The sequence below is a fragment of the Neocloeon triangulifer genome, unplaced genomic scaffold (assembly GCF_031216515.1).
Source record: "Neocloeon triangulifer isolate White Clay Creek 2 clone unplaced genomic scaffold, ASM3121651v1 ptg000012l, whole genome shotgun sequence".
In the NCBI taxonomy this organism is placed as follows: domain Eukaryota; kingdom Metazoa; phylum Arthropoda; class Insecta; order Ephemeroptera; family Baetidae; genus Neocloeon; species Neocloeon triangulifer.
In genome coordinates this window covers 17,546,911-17,569,019 of record NW_026775554.1, presented here as the reverse complement: position 1 = coordinate 17,569,019, position 22,109 = coordinate 17,546,911, and the positions used below count along the sequence as shown (strand labels likewise).

At 37.5% G+C, this 22,109-nt stretch overlaps 8 protein-coding genes across 13 annotated transcripts in view; 5 read left to right on the top strand and 3 right to left on the bottom strand.

The window, feature by feature from the left end:
• The first annotated feature begins 20 nt into the window (after nt 1-20).
• LOC132198309 (enolase-phosphatase E1) lies at nt 21-3,221 on the top strand. Its single transcript, XM_059622273.1, has 5 exons — nt 21-211; nt 1,016-1,314; nt 1,370-1,626; nt 1,971-2,233; nt 2,293-3,221. Exons 1-5 carry the CDS (start codon nt 104-106, stop codon nt 2,560-2,562), a joined length of 1,197 nt encoding a protein of 398 aa, XP_059478256.1. The 5' UTR covers nt 21-103; the 3' UTR covers nt 2,563-3,221.
• A 74-nt stretch (nt 3,222-3,295) lies between these two features.
• On the top strand, nt 3,296-5,557 carry LOC132198313 (tetratricopeptide repeat protein 36). The gene is made up of 4 exons (XM_059622276.1): nt 3,296-3,489; nt 3,911-4,099; nt 4,162-4,334; nt 4,387-5,557. Exons 1-4 carry the CDS (start codon nt 3,393-3,395, stop codon nt 4,486-4,488), a joined length of 561 nt encoding a protein of 186 aa, XP_059478259.1. The 5' UTR covers nt 3,296-3,392; the 3' UTR covers nt 4,489-5,557.
• Nucleotides 4,556-7,132, bottom strand: LOC132198310 (translocation protein SEC62). The gene is made up of 8 exons (XM_059622274.1): nt 6,993-7,132; nt 6,299-6,425; nt 6,093-6,198; nt 5,880-6,039; nt 5,613-5,812; nt 5,369-5,555; nt 5,199-5,308; nt 4,556-5,043 (listed from the first exon to the last, which is right to left on the bottom strand). Exons 1-8 carry the CDS (start codon nt 7,026-7,028, stop codon nt 4,929-4,931), a joined length of 1,041 nt encoding a protein of 346 aa, XP_059478257.1. The 5' UTR covers nt 7,029-7,132; the 3' UTR covers nt 4,556-4,928.
• Nucleotides 6,672-10,101, top strand: LOC132198314 (SUZ domain-containing protein 1-like). The gene is made up of 5 exons (XM_059622277.1): nt 6,672-7,324; nt 7,432-7,490; nt 7,567-7,720; nt 7,779-7,870; nt 7,976-10,101. The coding sequence occupies exons 1-5, from the start codon at nt 7,265-7,267 to the stop codon at nt 8,118-8,120; spliced, it is 510 nt and encodes a 169-aa protein (XP_059478260.1). The 5' UTR covers nt 6,672-7,264; the 3' UTR covers nt 8,121-10,101.
• On the bottom strand, nt 8,456-12,102 carry LOC132198308 (uncharacterized). Its single transcript, XM_059622272.1, has 10 exons — nt 11,201-12,102; nt 10,704-11,022; nt 10,406-10,549; nt 10,133-10,321; nt 10,000-10,073; nt 9,871-9,937; nt 9,703-9,792; nt 9,396-9,646; nt 9,210-9,340; nt 8,456-9,147 (listed from the first exon to the last, which is right to left on the bottom strand). The coding sequence occupies exons 1-10, from the start codon at nt 11,218-11,220 to the stop codon at nt 8,855-8,857; spliced, it is 1,578 nt and encodes a 525-aa protein (XP_059478255.1). The 5' UTR covers nt 11,221-12,102; the 3' UTR covers nt 8,456-8,854.
• Nucleotides 11,404-12,484, top strand: LOC132198315 (transcription elongation factor SPT4-A). The gene is made up of 4 exons (XM_059622280.1): nt 11,404-11,658; nt 11,743-11,849; nt 11,912-11,967; nt 12,156-12,484. Exons 1-4 carry the CDS (start codon nt 11,563-11,565, stop codon nt 12,284-12,286), a joined length of 390 nt encoding a protein of 129 aa, XP_059478263.1. The 5' UTR covers nt 11,404-11,562; the 3' UTR covers nt 12,287-12,484.
• A 346-nt stretch (nt 12,485-12,830) lies between these two features.
• Nucleotides 12,831-15,151, top strand: LOC132198442 (general transcription factor IIH subunit 2). The gene is made up of 7 exons (XM_059622500.1): nt 12,831-12,990; nt 13,190-13,391; nt 13,452-13,580; nt 13,647-13,820; nt 13,873-14,138; nt 14,500-14,755; nt 14,821-15,151. The coding sequence occupies exons 1-7, from the start codon at nt 12,932-12,934 to the stop codon at nt 14,941-14,943; spliced, it is 1,209 nt and encodes a 402-aa protein (XP_059478483.1). The 5' UTR covers nt 12,831-12,931; the 3' UTR covers nt 14,944-15,151.
• Nucleotides 15,129-22,109, bottom strand: part of LOC132198438 (rap1 GTPase-activating protein 1) — a 225,295-nt gene continuing 218,314 nt past the window's right edge. For 5 of the 6 annotated variants that reach the window (XM_059622490.1, XM_059622491.1, XM_059622494.1 and 2 more), the window contains 8 exons: nt 20,037-20,275; nt 19,245-19,396; nt 18,858-18,984; nt 18,590-18,755; nt 18,200-18,490; nt 18,001-18,140; nt 17,559-17,844; nt 15,130-16,675 (listed from right to left, as the gene is read on the bottom strand). In XM_059622490.1, coding sequence (XP_059478473.1) covers nt 16,535-16,675; nt 17,559-17,844; nt 18,001-18,140; nt 18,200-18,490; nt 18,590-18,755; nt 18,858-18,984; nt 19,245-19,396; nt 20,037-20,275 — 1,542 coding nt within the window. In that variant the 3' untranslated portion in view covers nt 15,130-16,534. Of the gene's footprint in view, nt 16,676-17,558; nt 17,845-18,000; nt 18,141-18,199; nt 18,491-18,589; nt 18,756-18,857; nt 18,985-19,244; nt 19,397-20,036; nt 20,276-22,109 lie in introns of all 6 variants that reach the window. The other variant, XM_059622489.1, reaches the window with a different exon arrangement.

The window sequence follows — 22,109 nt, the reverse complement described above, 5'->3', positions numbered from 1 at the left end:
TGCGCGAGCGACCGGCGTTTTCATTTTCGTCGCTCTTCACCATCACGATTTCGTGCAGCTTGTCGCCGTTTTCTTAACTTCTCACGAAAACCAGAAATTGACCATGTCTTCTGCACCTAACACTGCCGCCGAGGCCACCAAGATGATCAAGGACGCTTCTGTCTTCCTTCTGGACATTGAGGGCACCACCACGTCCATTTCTTTCGTGAAGGTGAGCAAAAATTTGCGAGTCTTTGCAAGCCGGGTAGCGTCTGCCAGTATGGCGGATGCATCCGGCAAAACTTTCCTCCGTGCGCTGTCAATGAACTTTCCCGGCTGATAACTTTGCTGCCGACGAATAAAATATGCACTTAACGAAGCGTGCAGGCTCAGTGCGCGATTCCAGTCGGGGTTCGCCGTTATTTCCTCTTGGCTTTTCCGTATTAAACTATTCAAAGGGGAGCACATGGGCGATGAAATTTCGAGTTCTAGAACAATAACGCGCAAATTTCGAATCAACGTTTTTTATCTCACCTAAATTATCAATCAATGCTTTTCTCATCTAATTTTCTTACAGGTCATTAGTGGCACTTGATGATAACTTTAGTTTGTGATTTGCCTTAAGTTTCAATGTACAATTTTGCACTTTTTGTTAGACGAGGAAAACTTAATTGTTAGAACGAGCTAACAAGTCGTCTGAATTGTGAACTGCTGAACGCATTTCTTGCATTCCAAATTACAATGCCGCCACGCTACTTACATGGCTATGCTAAAGATTTGTCAAATTTATGGGAAAGCAAGAATTTAATACTCAATAAAACAAAAATTTGTTTCTATTAACTCCCGTTTTCAACTTTTGACTTTTGTTATTCTTTATTGTCCATGTTTAAAATTTTCACAAATTATTAATAGCAGATGAGAATTAAATCTGAAAGATCGACAGCTTACTGTCTTTTAACATTAAAAAATCGCATAAATTTTCAAAAATAATAAAAAGTGAACCCATGCCCATGTTTTCATAAATTATTTTTTTCAGGATACACTCTTCCCCTATGTGCGTGAAAACCTGTCAGCATACCTAAAGGAGAACTGGTCTGAGGCTAGTTTCCAGGAAACGTTGAAGAAGTTGGTCGAACAGTCGAAGGCTGACATTGAGGCCAAGCTTGAGGGAGCCATTGCTCTTGATGACGAAGAGGAGTCGGCTGAAAAAGCTCAAGAAGCTGTGAAGAACAGTGTTCTCTGGATGATGGACTCTGACCGAAAGGTTGGTGCCCTCAAGCAGCTTCAGGGCAGCATGTACGTCAAGGGTTATGAGAAGGGTGACCTTAATGGACAGTAAGTTTACGATACATATTGTGTGGGCAGATTTGAAAATTTTATATCTCGACAGTTTGTATGATGATGTGGTGCCCCAACTGAGGAAGTGGACTGAGGCGGAGAAGAAAATTTATATCTTCTCGTCTGGCAGTGTTGAGGCTCAAAAGTTGCTCTTCGGCAACTCAGTTGAAGGAGACATTACCAAGATGATTGCCGACTATTTTGACACTGAAGTAGGCCCTAAGGTTGAGAAGGAGAGTTACGTCAAAATTGCCGAAAAAGTGGGCAAGCCGGTTGGCGAAATTCTGTTCTTCACAGATGTTGTTAAGGGTAAGTTGATTACATTGATTCAGTAATGCTGTTGCTTATTCAAGGATGGATGTGATCTCAATTTATGCATTAAAATAACTTTCCGCGATTATAAATGATTGCCTGCAATAGACCACCTTTTGCGATCGCGATCATCTTTTCAAAAAATGGTGCGATTGCAATCGCAGATCACTTTTGTGATTTTGTCCATCCTTGCTTCTTTTATCTATTGCTCCAAACATTTAAAGTATTTGGAAATATAAATTTAAACTGATCTTAATTGATTGTAATGAAATAAAATTGATTATAAATATTTTGGAAAAGTGATGTTATTAATAATATTTATTAAAATTTTGTTTCACCAGAGGCTGAAGCTGCCAAGGAAGCAGGATTGGCTGTTGTCTTGCTGGAGCGAGAAGGCAATTCCCCCCTCTCAGATGAGGACAAGACCAAGTATACCGTAATTTCCAGCTTCAAACTTGAAGAGCCTGAGGAGGAAGAGGTCCCGGCCAAAAAGCCAAAACTTGACGAGGAGGCTGTTGCTACTGAGGAGAAGCCCACAGAAGAGAAGGAAGAGGAGAAGAAAGAAGAAACGAAAGTGGAAGATGTAGAGATGAAGGCTGAAGAAGTATGTGTATTTCATCTTACTAGGCTTTGATGCTAAACATTAAATTCTAATTTTTCCAGACTGAAGAAGCCAAGGAAAATGGTGATAAGAAGGAAGAAGTTGATAGTAAGGAGAATGGTGAGGAGGAGGAGAAGAAAGAAGTGAATGGCACGAATGGAGTTCATCAAGAGAACGGTACCAACGGAACTGAAGAGAAGACGGAGACCAATGGCGTGTCAAATGGAGACGCGAAAACTGAAGAAACCGTCTCTGAGAAAACTGTTTCCCCAACTAAGAAAGTTGTGACTGAGGAGACCGCAGAGGAAGCTCCTGAGGTTACAGCAGAGTAACTAACTCACTTAAACAGGCAACAGCTCCATTCTCACTTTCCTCCAGCTGTTGCCTGCCCAAATATAGTGTAAGAATTTTATCTGTGTCACATTTTCCCACTTGACTGTACTGGTTGTGAGGCAGAAAGAGCAGAAGGCATCCAACTTAACTGTAATGTATCAATTAAAAAAAAACGAATCACTACCATACTAGCTGATAAGCACAACAAAATTGTTTCAAGTGTATTTTTGGTAACATGTTATCACCTTGCTGCCTGGTTCGCAGCAAGAATTCGGAACTGCCAGGGTCTTCCATCTGCACTGCTCAAAATTTCAACCGTCTGCTAACAAAAAAGATGTGTGCTCTCTGTGCTTAGTTAAATTTTAAGTTGAGATGTTCCTGATAAGGGTTAATTTAATTACGACGAGTGATGTTCAGTATTTGATTTTGAATGTATACGCACTAGAATCTCATAGTTTCAACATTTCTAATGTGACACCTAGGATTCAAGGAAGCATCGATCAACATTTATCTTTAATAGCTGACCTTAGCGCAGCTCTTTTAATCTTAGATGATCAATTCCTAATTTTCAGCGTGATTTTTGTAGCTAAACTACCATTCCATTTTTAATTTATTTCATTGTACACAAATGTACCACCTTTTGAAATAAATCAGAATTGAGAAATTGTGTATTTCATTATTTACACTACCTGAGCGCCACCTGCTGTCATTGGTGGAGAGAGGAATGTGGAAGGTCAAACAGGTTTCTTAAATGTTTCCAACTTGGGTATAGACGCAGTTGTTTATATATATTAATTACATTTCGATTTCGTGACAAAGATAGTTCGTCATGTCCAATGAGCACGACCAGGCTGTTTTGAACAGCATCTTCAACCCTCTACTGCCAGTCGGTGAAGCTGCATTTGAGTTTAATCTTCCAGTTGATGGTAAGTCTAATTGTAAGTCGCAAGGGATATTGTACTTTGGGCACTGATATATGAGCTCCAAAAAGTTGCTGCCCTTGAAAAGAATATCCTTCAGTTAATTTATATCTTAAGATGTAAATTATTTTTAAGTAAAATTGCTGATCAAAGTCATTTCAGTGCCGCTGTTAGTTTATGAACCATGTATTCACAACTAAATATTTTTTAATTAAAATGGAACAATAATTTCATTGTTCTAATTAGTTTTTAATAGATAACATAAATCCAAATGTTAATAAATAAAAAAATTTTGCATTGCAACCTCTCTAGTATTAAATCATCAATTTTTTGTTGAAATAATATCATTATAATGTAATTTAAGTTTTTTTTATACACCGGAATATTTTAAATTGCATAAAAAACATCTACAATCCCTTTCTCCTAGATGATGAGGAAATTTCTGCAGAAATTGAAGAAGCGAAGCGACTTGAACTGCAGGGTGTCCAAGCTGCAGAGGCTGGTAAAATAGACGAAGCTATTGCAATTTTCACACATGCCATTGCTGTTGCGCCCGGGCATGCCTCTGGATACAACAATAGAGCGCAGGCTCTTCGTCTTAAAGGGAATATGCCGGGTATGTAATTATTAATAAAATTTTATACTGCATCCATAACTATATTATGTTTTAAATAAAAGGGGCTTTGGTTGATTTGAATAAGGCATTGAGCCTTACGGGTGGCAAAGGCAAGTCTGCGTGTCAAGCTTTTTGTCAGCGGGCGCAGATTTTCATGAAAGAGGGCCATCAAGATATGGCAAAGAAGGATTTGGAAGCTGCAGCAGCTCAAGGGAATGCATTTGCCAAAACACAGGTTTGAACTTGGTAGAAAAGAAACCCATAATTTTGATTTTTTTTTTCAAAAGCTTGCCCAAATGAATCCATATGCGGCTCTGTGCAACAAGATGCTGCAGGAAGCGTTTTTAAAATTGCAGAGGGGCGAGCCAGATTGCCAAACGAAATCATAAAAGTGGTGATATTGCACGCTTAAATATTTTCAAATACTTAAGGGAAATGGTAGAATTTTTAAACACATTTGATATTATGCATCGCATTTTACTGTATTTAATAAAATATTTAGTCAAATTCACAAAATGATTCCACTAATTGCATGTCAAGAGTGCCCAACACTTGAAGTGGCTGGAAATGCAAAAGCAAAATCAAGTTATCAGAGAATGCAAATCATAGGAATTTCATTGATTGTGGACAAACTGTTGGAAGGGAAGTCGGGAGTGGTAACGTAAATACACAACAAATTGAATCAAATTAACTAGTAGCGGTATGAGAAGTATCGGAAAAGTTATGCAACCCAAAATTGCATCTCAGAATAGGATAGTTTGATGGCTAGCAGTTGAGCAAGAAGAAATTTAATAAATACAAAATGAAAGTTTTCATGGAGATTAGAATGTTACGAAGTGACTTCTTCGTGCTCCACCATTTCAAAGTCTTTTCCAGTCTGAGACTTTTGGCTGCTCTCAGATTCGCTCGCACTGTTGTCAATCTCCCCTTCATTAGCACCAGTACTGAAACAATTGTAAAATTATAAAATATCAACAGTTATATTTTGCAGCGCAGTATAAAAAAAATTCACCAATCTTACTAAATTATTGGTCGGAATGATTTGTTCTGAAATTAGTATCCTTGATAACACTCCCGAAAAATATTTAAATAAACTTACTTTTCCTCTTCCACCAGCTTTGTTGTTTCTTCTTCCTCTTCAGCGTCAGAATCTTTAGCTTTTTTCTTCTTCTTTGACTTGTCTCCAGATTTTTTACCTTTGTACTCATACTGATTGTGAGAGGTAAGAAAATTTATAATCTTTCCAAATGGCACTCAAAATTATCAAACCTGGTAAAGAGGCCAAAATGACGGTAAAAACCCAACATCTTCTGTGAGATTTGGCAGAAGCCACAAGTGATGCTTGCCCAACGTCAATGCCCACAAGAGACAGAAAACGAGAACTCGCAAAATTGCCAGAGCGATGATGAAGATCAAGAAACCAGCTGCAGCCACACTCAGATAGTAAACACCTTTCCTGCTCAGAAAATCCAAATTTGTGAGACTTTGTAAATTTCTCTATGTTGTATTATACCTAACAACAGGTGGCCAGAGAGGGAATAGGCAGATTGCAATAGCTCCAACAACAAGAAGACTTCCAAAAAACCAGTAGTAAACTGGAATGGGGTCGTAAATCCAGACGTAAGCATCCAGGCAGTCTGCAAAAACTTGTTCCATGTGCATTTCCAGGCGAATTTTCCTCTTCTTTTTGTCCTTTTCCTTATCCTTGCCCTCCTGCAAAAAGATATACATTATAATAAAATAACCCGCTTTTCATTGAAGGTAAAATGACTGGGCTTACCAAAGTTGCTGTAGTTTCGTCTTTTCGTTCACACTCCGTATGACTGCTCTCATCGTCCTCCTTTTTCTTTGCAGGCTCCTTCTTTTTCAGTTTGGCCTTCAGCTCTTGCTCCGACACAGGAACTTTGCGTGCACGGTGGAAAAATTTTAACACCAGCATCCTAGATAATAGGTTATAATAATTCAATATCTAAAAATTGATTTATTTATATACTCATTCAGGAATTGCACAGCATCAGATCGAGTAGCAAACAAAGGTTCTTTCCCATCTTTTTCAGCTGCAAAATGTGATTCCATCAAAGCATCAATCGCTTTGCTTCCTGAAATGAAAAAAATCATGAATAAAAAAAAATCAAAGAAATGTGAAAATAACTTTGATGACAGGAGGGGGATAAAATGAGGAATGGAAGTATCATTTACCTGTGAAATACTCCACATTGTGACTGAGGAATTTTGTTTTCTTGGAAGGTACATTTTTTCGAAGCCACTTTGCTACTGTGTAGCAAGTTTTGGATGGCTTGTCAATCTTGGAAGGAGCGTCAAGTTCCTACAAAATTGCTCAACAATTAAGACACGAACAAAAAAAATTTATTTCACAAACAAATTACTTTGTCAGCAAAAAATCCACTCTAGTAAGCAGTGCTCGATGACATAATTATTATTTATCTTAGCTGACCCCGCAGCACCTTACGCGGATCGAATTGTCATGAATGCTATTTTTGATGTACCGTTATCTCGTGATGAGAATGAAGATCCTCGCATACGTTCGCAAAAATACGGGACTTTTTAATTTCACAGAAAACGGGATAGCGACGGTAGCGTTCCCAATAAAATTAAAATCTCTATTCTTTCATCGCAGACACGGTGAGAAAAATTATAATAGGAATAAACTTCGAGAATATAATAATTTGTAAGACGTCATTGATGCAAGTGGCAAGATTAAAAGCGTGTGTACATTGACGGATGGAATTTTAAGACGCAGATTTTTATGCAATGGAAAGGTGCACGACCGAAATCAAACTTGAATTACAATGTGTGAAAACAAGTTATCAATTCCTAGCATGCAGCATGTGTGTTTAAGCAGAATTATTGCGAAATTAGTAGATTTTCTCACCTCTCTTTTCTTCTTCGTCTTCCGTTTCTCTGCCATGTTTACTTTTTCGCTTTGTCGACCTGTCACATTTGAGAACCTCCTTGGCCTCTAAAGGTTGGATTCTGCGCACAAGAACGAATTCCCCTGCCTGGCCCTGCCGACCATGCACATCTGATCGGATGGCATGTTTGCGGATGGCATTTTTAGCTGCCACTCAATTAATTTTGGCTCACGCTTCGCCCCTGGAATGAATCGAATTTGAGTTTCTTGTCCCGACTCAACGTTCGACCGATATGGCAGCCATCGAGGACAACGACGCGTGCGACAACTGGGAAGAACTCGAGGATTCAGGAGTGAGTTGCATCGCAATCACTGACCCCATTTCAATGCACTTTCAAAAGATGATCATCTCGCTGAAATCTGGTTGATGCCTTTTTATTGAGACCAAACTATGTTTCAGGAACTGGACAAAAAATTGAAAATTATGCAACCTAGAAGAGACCAGCAATCAAATCAAAGGTTTGTCACTCCAAATATAATATAATGTTTATTTTTTAATTTGAGTGCAATTAACCGAACTGCCTTTTTAATACAGTAATGGAGCTGTGGTAATAATTCAGGATGAAAGCCTCCGGTCCATGCTTGGCCCTCAAGAACCGACAGTGAAGATATTAAAAAGACCCACCAAGACCAGTGATAGCCAAGTTACCCCCGACCAACCTGTAAGAAGACACAAAACTCTGCAAGAGGTATTAATCAATTTCTTAAAATTACACAACAAAATATGCTCAACTTCATATTAAATAGAGAGAACAAGAATACGCCGAGGCACGGCTGCGCATCTTGGGGTCGGCTTGCAGTCCTTTGGAAGCTAATAATTCCAATTCAAATAACGATAAGTAAGTTCACCTATCAACTGCCTGAAAATAATACAAAGAAACAAAATGAATGTATTTTGTGAATGTTTTATTTTGAATCTGTTTGCTGATAAGTGATTTTTTTAGTGTGAAAGGCATCCAACCCCAAACGAACGGCCATTTAAATGGACCTAAAAGTGGAGATCAACAGTGTTTGCGCCAAGACTTGGACTCAAATGTGATTCGGGTGCCGAAAGGTCCGGATGGTACAAAAGGATTCTCAAGAAGGTGAAGTGCCCTTTTAATGGACAATTATCGACATAAGTTAAGAAAGAGTGCAGTAATTTCTACGTACTAACAATGGCAAACTGGCATACAACGAGATGCGTGTAACATAGAAAGAGCCAAATTCCGTTTTGTTCTTTTTTAAACTACCACGATTTTAACCTGCTTAATTTATTTGCTAGTTAAAAAATATCAATTCGATTAACCTTTTTTGACATGAATTATTTTGCCTGCATGTTGATATGTTACTCTCAAGGTTAAGTTTCTTTTAGTGTAGTGGCAAGCCTATTTTTTGGCCAAACGTAGCGAAATGTATTAAATTTTATCAAAAGTGGGTTATCCTTATTAAACACCTTCAGTGCGAACTTGCTAACCTGCACAATATCATGAGTACATGACATGTAATATTAAAAGGTTTTGTGGATGTTAATTGTCTGGTACTGATTATTTTGTATTGAATTCTATGTAATTACTTTAAACTTGGGTCACGGAGTTCTCAAAATGAGTATGTACGAAGAGCTATTTTCTTGTACTGTATATTTGGATGCAACAGAGCATAAAGTAAAATAATAATCGTAATAATACAATTATGCAAACAGTGACTTTTGAGCAAGAACAATGCTATGGTGGGTTGACGAACCACTTTGAGAAAGTACGATCAAATTAAATGAAGGCTACCTGCCCAAAAACTAAACTGAACAGTTTCTCTGAACTCCAGATTCTCCACTATATATACTTGAATCAACAATTGGCGTCACAACACTTGTGCTCCATTTTGTCTAACTCAGAATGCCACAATTTCAGAATTTGTTCTTGTTTCCATTCAATCTTCTCCCATCCTGTCAATTCTGGGGGAGTTTCCTCTAAGGAAATCGGTCTTACGTCGTCAACTTCCATCTCTTCATATATTGGATTTTGAGTTAAATTATTTGTTATTTGAGAAATGCTACATGGCTGCTCATTTGCCTGCCCAATTTGGATTGGATTCAATTCTAAGCTTTGTAGATCATTTTGATTGCCAAAGTCGTATGAATCTAAAACGCAAAAAAAAAAAATATTGAATGATTTAGTAAAGGTCCTTGAAATTCACAAGTACCATTTATAAGAGATAGACTTGAAAGTTCGGTATTTTGAGTGCCTTTTCCATTTGTCCTGTTCTGAGTTTGCGATTCTTTGATCCTTTGACATGTCTGCACTCGTCTCAAGGGTACTCGTTTTTTCTGTTTCCTTAAAAATTCAAAACATTCATAATCCTTGTTATAAACCATTACAAACTTTTTACTTGGGGGCCACAATAACCTCTGCATGTTCACGGCCAGTATTTTGCTTTGGCTGGTATTTGGTGCTCAAGGTTACCAGGGAAATCTTTTTGCCACGATGGGTGGAGAATATCAATGAGTAAGCCTTCAGCCTACTCAGCACTTGTCCTTTGAAGTACTCTTTGCACCAGTCTTGAACACTCAGGTGAATCTTTGAATCGGTTCCAAGGATGGTTCCATCTTTCTTTAGAGTCCCAACGACTCTTGGAGCATCCTAAAATTTTTAAATAATTTTATTTTCTAACTCTCATTATTAAGTATTATTCTTACCGGAACACGCAATTCTAAATTCAAGTTTTTGGCTTGTAGCAGATTTACGTCCAATAGCTCTTTCAGTGAAGGGAGGTAGTTTTCAGCATCCTTTTATTTTCAAGTAGAATGTAACGTAACAGATCATTATTTATTTTACTTCACGAAAGGCACCTGAAAATCTCATACCTGTGAAATTTGTCCATGATTCGGAGTTTTTTCAGTGGGAGCAAGTGGCTGTTGACTATTCTGCGAACTAAATTGACATTTTTGTTGTAATAGTTCATAATATTTTTAAATCCTTGATTGAATTCTCACTTGCTGATTTTTAAATTAATGTTCGTAAGGTGCACCTTCAGTTCTTGGCACTGACTGGAAATGTTGTTCAGTCGCTGTAAAAATAATTTTTATTGCAAATTATATTTTGTTATTTAAATAAGTTAAAACCTACCTTTCTCTCTGACCTACTGGCAGAAGTTTCAAGGGATCCTTGCTTTATTTCAATCTGCGATAGAGCTGCTTCGGCATCAATAACTTCTTTCAAACTCAACTCAGCGCTATTTCCTTTTGCCAAAACCTGACTTTCAATTTCAAATACTTTCTTCTCCAATTCAAGAATATTTTGGTGAATACTTGGTTTCTGCCAAAAATAGTTTAGACTTGTATTTTATTTGCTGTACTTTTTTTCTTGAATTATAAAGAGTTATTTTATTTAAATTTTTACCCAGGAAATTTCAGCATCATGAATGTTGCGGTCGACTATTTGAGATGAGCAATTTGCTGATTGATCAAAACTTCTTATTTGTGGTTGCAGTCTCTTCATAGTCTTCATCAATAGGTTGGTACCACTTTTCTTGTGTGGCAAAGGCTCAAGTAAAAAAAAAAAATATGTTAAAATTAAGAAAGAAAAAATGGAAAAATGCAAATGCACCAGAAAAAATAATCTTAATTTTCATATACTTGGATTTTTAAAAATAATCATGCTATTATATTATGTAAGTTGATAGATTTTTTAAAAATACTTTTTTGGGCTGCGAGAAGAATTCTTCCGTTGGTGGGTTATTTTGAGTCGTATTTTCTTCTTGACTTGGGCTCAGTGGCCAGCTCAAGCTTCCGTCCTGCGATTTGTGCGCCAATGGATTGTCCCCTTGTGTCTGTGCAGTCTGTGTGCCAAGGTTGATTGGGGCATTGAAGCAGTCTTCAGCTTGCGAAAAAAACGTTTCCTGGGAGTCATTAGTCCGCGTTTGAGGTTCATTTTCTTGTGAAGGCCAGACAGATGCCTGAGAAAGCTGAATTGGTGGATATTCGAGTTTCCTGCGAACTGGACGAATCACGGGAGAGCTGTTTTGCAAGGAAACATTGTTATTTATTATATTATATAGTAACAGCTAACAATAACCCCAACAAGTATAAAGTTAAATGATACAAATAATTTAATTATGGTACATATTAATAATATTATTATTTATAAACAAAACTTAATTCAGGGAATTTATGAAAATAAATCATATATACTTACTAAATATTGGAACTAGTCATTGTGATCAACGTGCTCAGCAAATGATGATGAAAGTTTTTGAATAAAAATCACCGAGGCGTCGAGAATTTTGTGTTGGCGCTTTTTCCACCGCCGCACCAATTGACAATTGTCACTAGTTCTCGCTGGGGCCGCAACGCTGTGCTGCTGCTCGATCACAGCCAATCACAGCGCCATCGTGTTTTGTTTATCTGTCTAGTGTCTGTGTCAAGATCCTTGGTGTTGAGGCTGCCATAATTTTGCAGCAATTTTTGCAGGCAGTCGTGTTACTTATTGAAAGTTGCAGTTTGTCGCTAATTGCATACGTTGACTGACATTTTTTCACCGCCTCTACGACTGGAATCATGCAGGAAGATAAGGAGGAAAAGCAGGAAATTCTCAGAACCATTCCTGCGAATCTAAAACAACTGCGAGCGTGCATGGCGTGTTCATTGATCAAAGTACGGCATCTTTAATTTTTTTATAATTTCGGGCTGAATAATATGTTATTTTTCCCAAACTTAAAATTGTCTCTGTAATTCCAGTCCGCTGACCAGTTTGAAAAGGATGGTTGCGATAATTGCGATGATTTTCTCCACATGAAAGGAAACAGGGACACAGTCTACGACTGCACAAGCACCAACTTTGATGGGTACGAATTTGTTTACGTACTTAAGTTGTCAATATATTTTTATAATTTTTGTCTTTCCATAGTATGATCGCTGCAATGAGCAACGAGGACAGTTGGGTCTGCAGATGGCAAAGAATAAGTATGTATGATATAATTTATTTTGTGGTTGTGAAGTGTAAACTTTTTTTGATGAGAAACTTAATGAGAGTTATAAGTTGGTAATCATTGGTAAACATGATTTTCATTCAATTATGTAAATCTTTTGCATTTTCTTAAAATTGAAAAAGTAATCAAACATTTTTGAATTAAATAATTTTTCTTTACCAGATCACTTCGTCAAAGGAATGTACGCAATTTCCGTAGCCGGCAGGCTGCCTTCGGGAGTTTTGCGAGACATGAAGAGAAGAGGCATTCCCTACAGAAACAGAGACACACGTCAAATGTTTAGTTCTACGTGAAGTGTGTTCATTTTCTACTTTCTTAGCGTATGAAATCATCATTCAAAAATGTATGTGTAAAGACGTAAGATAATTGTTTATATTATCTACTAATTATCAGAAGGGTATTATATCTTGAGCAAGACATAAATTTTTGTTAACAAATAAATAATAAAATAAAATAAACTAGAGTTATAAGAAGTGCATAAAAATCACAAAGTTTGGATTTTTTGTTTCTTTTTTGACATGTAATGTATAAACATAAATGGGAAATATTTTTTACAAATTTGAACAAACGGAGCAACATAAATTGAGCAGCATTTTGCCGTCTTGCCCACTCTCGCCATAAAAATGAAAAGGAAAGAATATTGACACTAGTCAGAGAACGCTCTTCTTCTTTTTAGATGGGAAATAAGGAATAAAATATGAATAAGAAACACAATTATTTATTTGAGATGAGGTTTCAATTTGAAGAAATAAGAGAATTTTAATGGTTAAAAAAATTGCAAATTGTCAAGCATATCATAGATAGATGGCAGCACTCGCTACTCCCTAGCGCGAACAAATTTTTTTATTTACTTTTTTGAGGGGGAGTGTTTTGTGGACAGGACAACACGATTATTCTCAGGGAAATTTTTATTATTTTATTTAGTGGAGCTGTCAAAAATGGCAAATGAAGAGGAGCTCAAGGAATATCGCTGGGAGACTGGCTACGAGAAAACTTGGTAAATAATAAATTAAATAGACCATTCAAGGAAACATGAAAATTTGCAAAACTGAAAGGCACTTTTGCAATTTATTGTTAAGGAATTTATGAAATTTATATTTGCTGTGATGAAATTTTGCGCTAGTTGTATGGTATGAACTTTTATTGTTTTTAAAAATTATTTTTCATTTTAAATATTTCCTGATTTCTTTCCTAAGGGAGGCCATCAAGGAAGATGACGAAGGTCTCTTGGACGCCTCTGTGGCGGAAATTATCCAAAAAGCCAAAAGAAAGCGAATGCTGGAGAAGAAGAACAATGCCCGATTGGGGATGATGAGGCATTTGTACGTAATCATCGATATGTCTGAATGCATGTCGGATCAAGACCTGAAACCCACAAGACAAATATGCACAATCAAAGTAGGCTTTTCTTTAATTAATATTAAATATTATTTCTAAAGTAAAAATATTTATTTTTAGCTCTTAAATGCATTTATTGAGGAATTCTTCGACCAAAATCCAATCAGCCAAATGGGCATCATAGTGATGAAGAACAAAAGAGCTGAAAAATTGAGCGACTTGACTGGAACAGCTAAAAAGCATGTAAAGGTGGATTACGAAAGCTTTTAAATTACACTGCTTGAAACTAATAACACTTTAAAATTTTTAAAACAGGCATTGAAACAGCTAGAGGGAATGGCATGTAGTGGTGAGCCCAGTTTACAAAATGGTCTTGAAATGGCCCTGCGTTCGCTAAAAATGCTGCCGTCCCACGCCAGCAGAGAAATTCTGGTAATCCTCGGAAGCCTCACCACTTGCGACCCGGGCGACATCAACCAGACCATCAATGTAGGCTTAAAAACAAGTTCAACGAGATTGAAAATTAATTATTTCTTTTCAGGAGTTAAAAGAAAATGTGATCCAATGTTCGTTGATATCCTTAGCAGGAGAGGTTCACATTTGCAGGACAATGGCAAAAATCACAGGGGGTCAGTTCGGAGTTGTTCTGGATGACTCGCATTTCAAAGATCTGCTTCTCTTACACGTTGAGCCTCCACCGGCTGCTGCAAAACTGGAACCTGCACTAATAAAAATGGGGTTTCCTCACCATGTCACTGGTGCGGTTGGGCAGAGCAAAGATGCCCCACTGTTGGCAATTTGCATGTGGTATGTAATTTTTTTTTCCTTTCGAACGTAAGACCCATCGAGACCGGTCAGGACCATTGGTATCAAAAAATTAATTTTCCTTCTTTGATATAGTTTCTAATTGAAATTGATTAATTTTGACTATTTTTACTAACAAAATCATGGGATAAAATTTTCTCCGATTACCAATCATGATAAAGTTCCGAGAAAGGCCGAAACCGGTTGAGACCCACTGATACCAATGGTCTCGACCGTTCTCGATGGGTCTCACGTCTGACAAGGGTTTTCTTAAATATACCCTCATAATTATTATCTCTGTACCAAATCTTATAATAACTTTGAAATATTAGAATTAAATATAAATTTTCTCCATTTTTTCCAGCCACCTAGATACACCCAGCGAAAGCAAACTATGTGCTGGTGGATACTTTTGCCCCCAATGCAACAGCAAATACTGCGAACTGCCAGTTGAGTGCAAGGCGTGTGGCCTCACCTTGGCTTCGGCTCCTCATTTGGCCCGCTCGTACCATCATCTGTTCCCGGTCGCACCGTTTACTGAACTGCCTTTCCACGTCGACGACGATAATAGTCCTTGCTACAGCTGTCAAAGAACTTACTTAACTTCCAAAGACAAAAATGTAATTTTTGTTTTCCAAAATATTTATTATGAAATTAATTATTTTGATTTGTTTTATTTTTGCAGATTTATAAATGCAGCAGGTGTTTGCAAATTTTCTGCGTTGACTGCGACATTTTTGTCCACGAGACGCTTCACATGTGTCCCGGCTGTGCCTCTCATCCATCTACAACTTCCCAGCTCAAGTAAATATAGATTACTAGGAAATAATAAACATTAAGTCATAATTCTACATCTATATTTTTATTTTCAAAATTCAGTAAGTTCATTAAAAAATCTGTTTGTTATAAAACTCTGAAGTTTTCTTCCAAATTGATTTTTTAACTCATTTTTTGCAAAATGTTTCATTTCGGGTTTAGACTAACGAAATAAATGTCAAGAAAAATTCTTGATTTATTAGACACCTGAGTGTACCAATTTTTATTTACATTCAATTACATTTCATTTTTTTCCATACATTCAATCATAACAAAAATCAATACATATATCAGCTTTTTCTTTTGCGTGATTATAATTGTTGCGTTGACCATCAAGACTGTTTTTGTTTCATTGTTGGAATTCAGTAAATTAATACGTCTACTTAATACATTATCCTTTGGTAAGCCTTTTTTTTAGGTATATTTAGCAATAATTGTTTTATGTTTTTCCTGTGAGGGTGTCTATTTGATCAGCAGTTACACAGAACGCACAAACATTTCATCATTTCTTTTCAAAAATATATTAGTGCAGATATGATATCATAATGCGGTTAACATCATCCGTACACTCGCTATAACTGATAAACGGATACTTTGAAGAATTTAAGACTTAAGCCCTGCATGCATGAAATATTTTCAACACAATCCTTCGTGGCCTAAACACATAATTTTTTTTGTCAATACAATTTTGCTCTAAAAAGATCAGGTACATCAATTGCAAAAAGCATCTACCACGAACAAGGGTAAATTAACACACCGCCATTTTATCATTTAATCAGAAAAGGAAAGAAATTTAGAAGTGTTGTTTTATGCACATTAAACAATAATACTTTATCCTACTTTCATATATGTTTATCATCATATCCTTGAAGAATAATAACTAACGGCTGTACCGGGCTGTACATTGACATGTCTAAACGTACATTGTTTTGGTTTGCCTAGCCAGATGAGTGGTGCCATTGGATTAACTGATTTTGTGCAAACGTCGAATCTACTTCGTAATGATATAATTGTAAAAATATTCTCGTCACCACTTTCATTTCGCAATCGGAAAATAATTTTAGAACCTCTTTTTTCAATAGAAATCACTGCTTCAATTTTAATTCAAAGACATTTTTAGAGTTACAAACTAAATTATGTGTTGGCGATACAGAAATTAATCCATAATTATGCATCTTGACGCTTAATAATTAATCAGAGATCACACAGTAAGATAAATATATATTTTCTCGCAGAGCAAAATAATAATAAGAAGGAAATGTTTGACTGTACAGAGTAATCTATAATGTGAATACACGTGTGTATTATATACAACTTTGGTAGTGGGGTATACATTAATGCGTACAATGATAATAATGTTTTTTTTGCAATTCTTCCTCTGTCTGAAAATCAATCGTCGCTGTGATTGGGTCAAAACTAATAAAAACTGCTTCGAAAAATCAGCGTCAAAACGTTCATTTTACAAGGCCGGCATTCTCTTCGCAGCCGCCTTTCCAACAATAAATTAGAAAAATTTAACGAAAACATTTTATCTTCACTGTATCGCAGTTGAAGTCCGTCTCAATTAAAAATCAGAACCACTTTTAGACAGCAGAACTCTCGCTGCCGCTGACGCACTCTCGGAGCACAGAGCGCAGTCGGTGCAGCTCGGAGGAGGCCCCGTGCAGGTCCATCTGCAACTGCATTTCTTGCTCCTTGAGCCTCTTGATGTCACGCTGGCAGGTCTGATGGCAGAAGATTCACACAGATTTAGTTTCTTGTCTAATAGTCAACGAGCGTCTACATTCACCAACCAACCAACACCACCACCACCACCACCATTTGAGGTCAGCTCATTTTGACTGGCATTATATGTCCCAGGGAAATTATATTTGTGTTAATTTTATGTAAAGAGTTTTGAATGAGAGGAAAAGATAAATTTTGTGAGAGCAGAAGGCAACAAGTGATCTATATATTTGATTGATTTGCATTTTTCGTCTAAAACTTTTTCAATTTAGGATAGTAGCACCAGCGAAACATGAAAAATTAAGGCTGACAAGAGGCTTATATTTTGAAAAAGAGTCAGTCGGTGTTGATTTTGCTAATGGACCACTTAAAAACAATTTTCTTTCAAATAAACGTGTAGAAAAAAAATCAAAACTTTGTTCAATATTCAGTTCCTTTTTCTCAAAAATTGTTCTTAATTCGGTCCACTTTATATTCCAATTATTTATACTTGAAAAAAAAAACGAAAAAAAGATTCCAAATATAGAATAATAATAATAAAAAATACACAATTCTACTGCAACATGTAATAAAATGCGCACATCAAAAAACAAATTCAAGCAAGCAAGGAGAACAGTGATGAAAATATTATTTATTAATTTTTTTTTAAGCAGCAGAAAATATCCCAACAAAAAGAAAAGCCATTGAGAGCAGACAGAAACAAGGCAGAAAGATGAAACAAGTGGAAATAAGAGTTTGAAAATTTATGATCTAGTTTAGCCGGTCAACTTGTGGATCAGCACTCAGTCTTGTTCGATTGGATGAGGAGGAATGAGCAGGGAATTCAGTTGAGGTTGAAGGACTGCCACCATGAGAAGAAAATCGAACGGCGCCTTCACTCACCACATTCTGCCTCAGCAGGTCAAGTTTGTCACACTTGAGTCTGGTGACTTCTTGGCGCAGGCTCTCCAGTTGGCGCGCGACCTCGGCCTCGACGGCGGACGCCGCCTCCGGACACACCTCCTGCTGGCCGTTGCCGTCCATGCAGAAACTGCACGAGATGGGCTTGTGCGGCGTCTCGGCGCTGGACATGCTCTCGAGGCCTGTGTCACTATCACCGTTGTAGACGCCGCCAGTGTCCAGGTCAATACTGTTGAGTGACGAGTCGTCGCTCTCCGAGAGATTCAATCTTTTGGGCAAAGAAGAGAAAAATCCAAAATTGTATTATTTTATTTTGCTTTAATTTTATTTCAGTTACCACAGCTGAGATTAAATTAAACTGAGAAAGCTCTGCTGCAATTTTTATGAATTAAAAGTTTTTGGGAATTAATACAAATTAAATTACCTTGCCGCCCTATGAGTAGGCATATCTGGACTGGACGCTGGTGAGGATGGATTACTGCCCAAATTGTCTTTTCCGCCAGTCTTCTTGACGTTGCTGTCACTGCTATTGCTACCCGTGCTCTTCAAACTTGGTCTTCCATTCTGTAATCAATAAATTAAATGTTAAAATTATTAAAACTTATTTTAAATTAAGACATTACGGTCTGGTTAGGATCACTGATGCCTTGCGTTTTTGGTGCAATCTTTTTCATGCCGACCATGTTGTTGTTGTTGATGTTGGCTGCGTTCAGAGATGTTTCCGAGTTGTTGGATGGGTTCTTTCTTGTTATCACTTTGCGCACTGACTCGATGAACCTGCTGCCTGCCGAATCAGGCTTGTCTGCTTTCGGTGTGTCTGGAGCCGAGGATACAGGGGACTGACCAAGGAACTCCATAGACTTCAACCGAAGTTCATCTACCAACGACGCAAGCAAAGATGCTCTTGTTCGACACTAAAAATTAAATATACAAAATTAATTTAAATTCAAAAAATTGCTGATTTCATTTGTTTAAATTTTTTTTTTTGCAATAAAAATCAATTGTAAAATAACCTCTAGTTTGGCGAATTTCTCAGCCTTGTAGCACGCATTCTCGGCGTTGATGAGTTTGGTCAGCAAGAATTCTCTGAACTCGGGCCCTTTCTTGAAAATGGCCGGGCTGGGTAGCGCCGGTCCGAAGAAGGGCACGTCGTCCCTTGCCGTCACACTCACTTTGTAACTGCATGCACAAAAGAGGAACGTGTTAGTCTCAAGATTCCGTCTTTGGAAAGGTCGCAGAGATCGAGCAAGCTGATCTCGAAGCAAGAAGTAAGACACTCACCTTGTGTTCGGAGTGTTTGGCTCAATGGCTTGGACTACAATGAAAGCGTGGAGGAAGTGCGAGGCGATCATATCGGGTGCGAACGGAGTGTTCGTCTCCTGGAAAACGATAGCCACTATGTCGTTTCCTGAAAGAAAAATAAGTTGTGAATTTGAGATATATATTAAAAATTAATCAAACTAAATTTTAAAAATTAAACATTGTCAACAGTCCAAATTTTTATTAAAAATCTGGAATTGCAAACAGTTAAACTTTTTATTTTATAATTATTTAATTAAAACATTGAGCTTGTTAAGACGTCGCCTAGAAAGTACAGGTTATGCGACCGTCTCGATAAGCATGTTGTGCAGGCTGCCTACATCTGATCTGCCATCCACACTCACTCACCTATGTGCCTTTTGCGTTGCAACTGTTGCGGATCGTTGTCCGCGTACGGTAGCAGTGGCGACACGTGGAACATGATCTCTCTGTCCCTGAAGACGTCGTACACAGCCTCTTCACCCGTCTGGCCGAACTGAATGTCCAGACCGCCTCGGTACCTACAACACCATCAATAATATTAACTTTTGGAGACGAGAGCGTAGGGGTTTTGACGCGCCGAGAAAAAATTAATTCATTTCGGCGAGACCCAAGTGCGTATTTGTCAAAGCCCACGGCGCCGATTGGGTGTGTCGTCGCCACGAGAGAGAACACGCGAAATGAGATTTCCGTGGGCGGTCATTAACCCACTTGCTGTGTACCCGCCATTTCCCATTATTAAACCGCCGAGGTGCATTAACGCAGAAAACGACACCTGCGGCAATTATCCCGAGTGCATGATAAAATTACCAACAGGGCGTATTATACGAAGCCGTAAAAATTCTTCATTAATTAAGTTCTTCATATTCAGGAAATTACAATATATTTATGTAGCAAAATACTTTTAGTACATGTTTTTTTTAATAAAAATCTTTGCTAGTTCTGACAAAACCTGCGACTCTATTTCATCTAAAAGAAAAAAAAATTATCACTAATGAACAAAGTTTGCATCGGATTTATTTATTTAAATATTGTTATTTTTTCAATGAAAGAAACAAATTTAAAATGCCAGGTTTTTTTAGTTTTTGTTAGAAACTGAAGTGCCCACATTATTGAAGAAACCCTTTTAATTTTTGATTTCTATGAATTTGAGTTACTCACCCTTTGTGATCCTTCAGCCTGATCCTCCTACCGAGCATGCTGAGAAACTCGTCTAGCGCCGGCGATGGCGAAGGATTGCTGAACAATTGCTCCTCCGTCGTCTGGCCGAATCTCTGGTACAGGACGCCGAATTTGAAGGTGGACACAAGGACGTGTTCGTCATAGGTTGCGATCAGGTCGGACGCCTTTGGACACAGGATCGGGTTGAACTTGTCTGCCGTGATTTCCTCATTCAGCATCTGCGAACCAATCGTAGATTATTTTTATAGATTTTTCATGAATAATCGTGCGTGGTCACGCGAAAATTCGGATGATTTTTTACTGTTTAATAACAATCACTTCACGTTTTACGACCATCTCCGTGAATCATTAAATTTATTCGCGTGTGCATTATTTGCGTGGTTGGAGGGCCTCAAAAGCATTCCTCGAGGCGAACGAGAATTCCTTTGACTGCTGCGGGCCTCATTATTCCCACACTCTTTTATCTTCTGGCCATAGACGCAAAGTAACACTAACTTCAAAACGAGCGAAAAGTTCCCTGAGGAAAATTAATATTTTCGCACACGCACGCCGAGTGATTTTCTTTCCGGCGGCGTTTTGTTCGTTTTCATTTGCAGCATGATGTGGTTATTTCTCGCCGCTTGCTTGATAAGAGAGGAATATATATGGACAGGAAATGAAATGATTTTAAACGGTCAAAGGAAACAAAAAAAAAATGTTGTTTTGGTGAGATAATTGTTGTGTTGAGGTGCAGAGGGAGTGATTATGCCGCATACCCACAATAAATTTTAGCAAGTTTAGCTTGACACTCATCAATAAAATGCCTTTTAACTGAAAATTATATTTAGTAATTTTATTTTTTCCTCAAAGCTCCCAAATTGTAACGGCCCATATTAAAATAAAAAATCCTGCATTACTTCCATCACAAGAAATTATTATCAAATATTTAATTATAAATTCTTTAGATCATAGTAATGCAGGATTTGTTTTTATAATTTTATGAAATTACAAGCAGAAGAGAGAAAAATTGGTCCAGGACATTTCAAAATGTGATACGTTATTCAACTAAGATATTATTCTTCAGTTTAGCAAAGTTGTGTCTTTTATATTGTATTATACACTTTGAAATCAATACGTTTTTAAGAAAAAAAAATATACCTTGTACTCTCTAGTTCAGCTGTAGTTGATAAACAGCAGAAAATTTAAATTTATATAAATAAATGTAAAATACAATACATATTTAATTGAGTAAAAATATAAATTTAATTTAAAAAATTTTTATTGGATTTCAGCTTTAATAAATTTTAACACGTTTATTTTGTAAAGCTTAAGCAAGAAACCATTGCCAAGCCAAACGGTGCTAGCTTGTTTCATGTTATTTTCGCGCATCATTATTTTGCGAGTGTTCTGCTATTTCTTTAGCAGTCTGGCTATTTTCGGTCACCCACGCCGCCAACAAGAGCGATCGCCAATTACCACAGCATTGATTCCCATCAAGAGCTGAAACGTTTTTGTTGTTGTGGCAAGGTCGCTCGCTCTACAAGAACTCCAGCAACCGAAAATGAAATTGGTGCACGCGTTAGGAATGGTCTGTGGTCTTAGGATCCCTCGTTCTCGCCAGGGCCTCTGCTGCGTTCACGCTTCGGTGGCGCAAATGGTGCTCGCGGAAAACGTGCGAAAGTCATTAAGGCGTTCAAAAATTATGTGAAGGGAAAAATACGAGCAAGCAGTGCGATTTGATTATTCCACAAAAGTAATTCTCAAGGTGCGAGATTTCGAACGAGATATATAAATAAAATCGGTCTCAAGAGAATAATTTCGTATCCGGCTGTGCCAACGGAAGAAAAAAGGAGAAACCAAGAAACGAGTTAATGATTTTTCCTCTGCCAGAGTCGGAAGCACAAAGCGTGATTCCTTCTTTTCTTCCATCGACCCTGAACTGTTGCGTCACGCCCCTAATGTCAAATTTTCATCTCAACTCCCGCAACAGGCAATTTCGGGGCATTCCGAGAATTTCTCTCCCTGATGAGCTCGCCTCTTAATTTGCTTTTACGGCTGCAATTAAAACTTCTG